Below are 5,812 nucleotides of genomic sequence, written 5' to 3'. Positions count from 1 at the left end.
TTATTGAGGCTGGCGGTGATGTTGATAGAAAGGGACCCGTCATCAATTCCAAGCAAGCCGAACAAACTACTACGACCTCCGCCGCCGCGGAGGCGGCCGCAGTTACTGACGTGCGGGTGCCGCTTAGCGTTGTGCCGCCACCCTCCACCTTCCAGCAGTTCGGGTCGAAAAGCCAGCCCTCAAGTGTCAGTAGCAAGGAGAGACCTCCGATGAAGCCTAAGGTAATTTTCGAGGCGAGCGAAACGCGCAAGGTCTACTGCTGTACGACAGGACTTGTCCACAGCAGTGCCTCCAGCGAGACCAAACAGGGCGCGAAACTATGGGTTCCCCCGACCTACCAGGCCTTCGGTTCGATCTCCCACTCCACGCTTACTCCGCACTTTATCAGACAGAGATGCGAGTCTTCAAGCTCTTCAGACTCCAGCCGCCAGCATGGAGGTTGCTGTGATATGATCGTAGGTAGCCGGTCTAAGCAGTACAAAGGGAGCTCTGTCAAGCCGGAGGTGAGGAGAGTTTCCAGCTCTCACAAGAAGGCGGTGATGCCTGCCGTCCACAAGAAGTCTAGCTCCAGCTCTAGCTCCAGCTCTGACAAAAAGGCGGTGGTTGTCGTCCACAAGAAGTCTAGCTCCAGCTCTAGCTCCAACTCTCACAAGAAGGCTGTGGTTGTCGTCGGCAAGAAGTCCAGCTCTAGCTCTAGCTCTCACAAGAAGGCGGTGGTGCCTGCAGTTCACAAGAAGTCCAGCTCCAGCTCTAGCTCCAGCTCTCACAAAAAGGTGGTGCCTGCCGTCCACAAGAAGTCTAGCTCCAGCTCTAGCTCCAGCTCGCACAAAAAGGCGGTGGTTGTCGTCCACAAGAAGTCTAGCTCCAGCTCTAGCTCCAGCTCTCACAAGAAGGTGGTGGTGCCTGCAGTTCACAAGAAGTCTACTTGCAGCTCGAGCTCTAGCTCTCACAAGGCGGTGGTCCCCACGCAAGCCGAATCTTCCAACGTGGGCGCTTCTTGTTGCGCAGCCCGCAAACGTATCGAGCAGGGAACTTCACATGCGGAATTCGCGTCGAGTCGCCGGAATCCGTCTGTGAGCTCTGTGGCCGAGACGAAGACATGCTGTGGGGCCGGTGGCGCTGGTACCGCGGGCTGTCAGGGTTTCGGACTGTGTGAGACTAAGGCCGGTGGCGCTGGTACCACGGGCTGTCAGGGTTTGGCCGGTGGCGCTGGTACCGCGGGCTGTCAGGGTTTCGGACTATGTGAGACTGGCGCTGGTACCACGGGCTGTCAGGGTTTGGCCGGTGGCACTGGTACCGCGGGCTGTCAGAGTTTCGGACTGTGTGAGGCAGACCAGCCCTTGGCTATCCACACGACTCACGGCCGAACATCCACGGCTGAGGTTAACTACGCTGGGTTTGGCGGCAGATACAAGGTCGCTTCCGCTGACGACGCGACTTATGTCACTATCGTCAACGAAGTGTCCCCTGCCCAAGGCAACGCGACCACCGCTAGTACGAAGAAAATCTCCGCCACTGACAACCCAGCGAGCTGCGGCTACCTGCTTGCGCGTAGTTGTGCCTGCCCGCAAGAGTCGGCCACACCGATGGCACAGTCTGACTCATCCTTATCTTCAGTGCATCAGGCTCGTCCGAAGATCGTTAGGATCCAGCCCGGCCACAATGCTGTCGTAGAGCGTCTCCACGCCCAACGACTGTCGTCTGCGTCGTCGGTCGACAGCGCGGGATCTGGTCGTGGTTGTGTTTGTCGTACCAGGAACTCTGATGCACGCATCGTCAAGATTCCTTCCCAGCGACGCCCTTCTGCAGCGTCATCGAGCTCCAAGGTGGTGACCCCTATCCCTGTGGTCCACCACAAATCCTCTTCCTCATCGTCGAGCTCCAAGGTGGTGTCCCCTATACCTGTGGTCCACCACAAATCCTCTTCCTCATCGTCGAGCTCCAAGGTGGTGACCCCTATCCCTGTGGTCCGCCGCAAATCCTCTTCCTCTTCGTCGAGCTCCAAGGTCGTGGCTCCCGCGGTCCACCGCAAATCCTCTTCCTCATCGTCGAGCTCCAAGGTGGTGACTCCTATTCCTGCGGTCCGCCTTGAGTCTGACTCCCACGTCCTCGCCCCTGTACGCGATTCCGTCGACTCCAGCGTGAAGCCCCCCGTCGTTGGTTCCTTTTCAAGCGAGCACGCCGTAGTTATGGACATCCCCGAATCTGAAATTGGGCACATCCAGGCTTCTGAGGAAGGCGTTTGCGCCTGCGGAGACCTTAAATGGCGGAGCAACGGAGTGATCCGTCGTCGTTGTGACGGCTGCTCAGCCAGAAACAAGAGCTCTCCCAAGATTAACGGACATTGCGGACTCGACACCTCGGCGGTGGTAGCGTGTCAGCGGACGGGATCTTTCGCGGCGGACCATGGCGCCCATCAGGGTGGATGCTGCGTTACTGGAAAGGACCACCAACTGTCCGGTGCCCATCAGGGTGGATGCTGCGTTGCTGGAACGTCCCATGAACGTGGATGCTGTCGGGAATCCAACGTAACCACAGAAGGTGAGCTCGTAGTGACGACACATGCGACAACTCCAATGGTAAAGAAGATAATCCCTGAAGAAAACCCCGCCAGCTGTTCGTATGCCGTGTCACGGGCCTGCGGATATCATGCAGGCTCCGACAATGCAACCTATGTCTCCTCTTCATCAGTCCTTGTCCCAGTCCGCCCAAAGATTGTCAAGGTCGACACCTCGGCGGCGGTAGTGCGTCAACGGATGGGATCGTTCACGGCCCAACTGTCCGGTGCCCATCAGGGTGGATGCTGCGTTACTGGAAAGGACCACCAACTGTCCGGTGCCCATCAGGGTGGATGCTGCGTTGCTGGAACGTCCCATGAACGTGGATGCTGTCGGGAATCCAACGTAACCACAGAAGGTGAGCTCGTAGTGACGACACATGCTACAACTCCAATGGTAAAGAAGATAATCCCTGAAGAAAACCCCGCCAGCTGTTCGTATGCCGTGTCACGGGCCTGCGGATATCATGCAGGCTCCGACAATGCAACCTCTGTTTCCTCTTCATCGGTCCTTGTCCCAGTCCGCCCAAAGATTGTCAAGGTCAAGGCCCACCACGACGTCCATGTGGAGCATATACGCGGCCAGCGCCTTCGAGGCAGCTCCTGCTCGTCTTCCTGTGACCGAAGATGCCCCATCACCTGCTGCCAACAGAAGGCTTCGTCTCTGAAGTACAAGTCCGAAATGCCAGCCGCCCGCAAGCCGTACAGCTCATCCAGCTCCACCAGCAGCTCCAGCAGGTCTCGGAAACCGAAACCGACCGTGGTGAAGGTGTCGTCATCCTCCTCGAGTTCCAGCACCTCCAAGGGTGTGGCAACTGCTGTTGATGTGGCTACTGATGTTGAAGTGGCTGCATTGGTCAAAGTGGAAAAGAGCTCGTCTGGTAGACGCAAACAGAAGTACCCTGCCGGTCTGAAGCCTATGACAATTGTCAAGGACAGAACCGGCGTCTGCTGTGGCACGGATGAAATCAGTAGGCCACCGGTGAATATGGCGTGTCTCACATCTCGCAGCATATACCACCAGAGAGCCCGATCAGATTTACATAAGGCCCGAGGCTCCGCATGTCGCTGAGCCGTACTTTAAGGTGGATCGCATTGTCACCCAAGCGGAGGGCCCCTTCGGAGAGATTAAGACTGTGCACAACGGCTCAAGTTCCGCCCGAAAGTCCATTAAGAGTTTCGTACGTCGTCACTCTGAGAATGTGACCCGCCGGGTGGTAGGCCAGAGAAACACGCTAAGGTACAAGATTCGCTCGAGGGAGATTGCTGATGATTTGAAGGAGCGCTCCAGGCTCACTCGGTTCTATAAGCTGCGCGGACCCCTCGCGGGATACGCTATCCAGTGGGAGGTTCAAGAGGACTTCCTCGTTCCCCATATCATCGTCACGAAGAAGGCGGTCAGTTTCTGTACGCTGATCGTGAATGCAGAGGGACAGACTGATACCCTTCGCTTCGTGGAGCCGGCCACGTTGCGAGCAAGCCGGGCTGCAGTGCCTTTGAAGAGTGAGAATTGAAGGCGCCAGTAACGCAGCTCTCACCAAAAAGGACCATGTCGTCGTGACTTTTGAATTACAAGACGTCACCGTCGAGGGTTTGAGCACCGTCAAATCTCTTACAAGTTCGCTGACGAGCTCTTAAAATGTGCAACGGAATGTCCAGAGATTTATGTAGATCGGTCTAATTCCGGCACTCGGTTCTTCGAAATATTATGACAAGTGATTTTGAAGCCTACTGCTGTCAGGTCGTGTTGCAACTGTTAGGCACACGCCCTCTTCCGCAGTCTCTGCATGCTTGCCGAGGAGTTGACGTCCAGGGCCATCGTAGCGCCCGAAGCCTGAAATTCCTTGCTCAGAGTGAGGGAGACATGACCAACCAACTAGAACTCGCCGCTGTGGCGGTAGCATTCTCTAACCAACAGAAGGGAGTGGTCTGCACGCTCAGGGACGTCTTTTACCAGAATCGGAGGTGAGGACCTCATCAGACACGAACAGCATTTTTAGCAATCAACGTCAGAGTGACTGCGTGATCCATGGTGAGGCAGGGGAATGTGAGTCACAGATATGTGTCGGCAGCACGGTATATCGAGGCTCTCGATGGGGTTTCAGGCAGCACCGCGTGGCATGGCTTTTGGGTGCTGCGTGGTGCGCTGTGAACAGGAGGTGCTGGACTTCAACCTGCGGCCCATCCTACTTACCGAAGCTATGTGCAACAGTGACGTGGAGCTCACGGCGCCACTAGTCGTCGTATTGGAGAAGCACAGTGAGTGCATGACTCATCATTTCCAGCCATATTCGAAGTGCTCTGCGCGCAGAAATTCACCGAGAGCGTTCCATGTCTCCTCGTAACAGCATGCGGCTATCCGGACCTCGCCACCAGAAGATTTCTCAATCATCTCGGATCTGTCGGGACTCCCTCAATGCGCTTTGTTGGCGATTTTGACTACCATGGCTTCGACATATTCCGCACGTACGTCGAAGGCGGCACCCAAATAGGCTGCAAAGGTAGAAACGAAGGCTCGCTGACACCAGGCAGCTGTAGCGATCTGCAATACTGCGGAATCCAACCTCGGGGTGGGAGGACAAACGGGTAGTAATCAGAGTTCATGGAGCTCCCGCCGCACTTTCGAATTGAGGCCAACGAACAGGCGAAGGCGCGCCTGCCCGTGAGACTAGCAAGTATCTAGAGACAGGGAATGAAGCACTGGGCTTCCAAAACGGGCAGCGATATGGAAGAGGCCATCGACTGCCTGATCGCCACGCAGCAGACGTGTGAACTGGAGGCTCTGCACGCGCGGGGTGTAACCTATGTGTCACAGGAGTGGCTGCCACGTAAGATTCTAGGGCACAGATGAACCTCGGTATGCGGCTCCGGCCAACGTAACCTCTGTAGTGCCGTGACGGAGTCACGTCGAATTGCCAAATAAAACGATGGAGGACTTGGATGCTCTGACGGACAACCTGCTGTCTGGCTCGTTCTCCATCGTGCGACAGTCCAACAACATGCCGACAGGCACGGATTACACCGTTTCGATGCTGCACAGCAAGCAGGTGCGAGAGCGTGACGCATTGGTGGCCAAGTTGACCGAGCTCCGAAGGGACGTTCTCGCTTACATGTGCAATACTCACGCCGCAGAGAACGGTCTGTGTCCTTTGGAAAACTCCTCGGAAGGAGCTCTCACTGCGGCGAAGTCGGCGGCGGCTCTAGCGGACGTCGCTTTGGCCGAGTGGTTTAGCTACGGGGGTACGAAACCTATGA

The 5,812-nt window shown here is 56.5% G+C and overlaps 2 protein-coding genes across 4 annotated transcripts; both read left to right on the top strand.

The window, feature by feature from the left end:
• Positions 1-209: 209 nt before the first annotated feature.
• Positions 210-4,195, top strand: KVP18_001404 (uncharacterized protein; the record flags this gene model as incomplete). 2 transcript variants are annotated; one of them, XM_067951393.1, is made up of 4 exons in its annotated part: positions 210-2,541; positions 3,079-3,528; positions 3,569-4,060; positions 4,089-4,195. In XM_067951393.1, 4 exons carry the CDS (start codon positions 210-212, stop codon positions 4,193-4,195), a joined length of 3,381 nt encoding a protein of 1,126 aa, XP_067812555.1. The 2 variants fall into 2 exon arrangements, with proteins under 2 accessions (XP_067812555.1, XP_067812554.1); XM_067951392.1 differs by lacking the exon at positions 4,089-4,195 and having other exon boundaries at positions 210-3,528; positions 3,569-4,071.
• A 1,289-nt stretch (positions 4,196-5,484) lies between these two features.
• KVP18_001403 (uncharacterized protein) lies at positions 5,485-5,812 on the top strand (the record flags this gene model as incomplete). 2 transcript variants are annotated; one of them, XM_067951391.1, is made up of 1 exon in its annotated part: positions 5,485-5,812. In XM_067951391.1, a coding segment is annotated over one exon (328 nt), but the record flags the coding sequence as incomplete, so codon positions are not given. The 2 variants fall into 2 exon arrangements, with proteins under 2 accessions (XP_067812553.1, XP_067812552.1); XM_067951390.1 differs by having other exon boundaries at positions 5,485-5,797.

Source organism: the organism of the source record quoted next (assembly GCF_019968955.1).
Source record: "MAG: Porospora cf. gigantea A chromosome Unknown PgA_NODE_1465_length_5812_cov_334.127, whole genome shotgun sequence".
Lineage (NCBI taxonomy): Eukaryota > Apicomplexa > Conoidasida > Eugregarinorida > Porosporidae > Porospora > Porospora cf. gigantea A.
The sequence above is the reverse complement of the archived record's forward strand: the minus strand, read 5'-3'. Positions and strand labels throughout refer to the sequence as shown.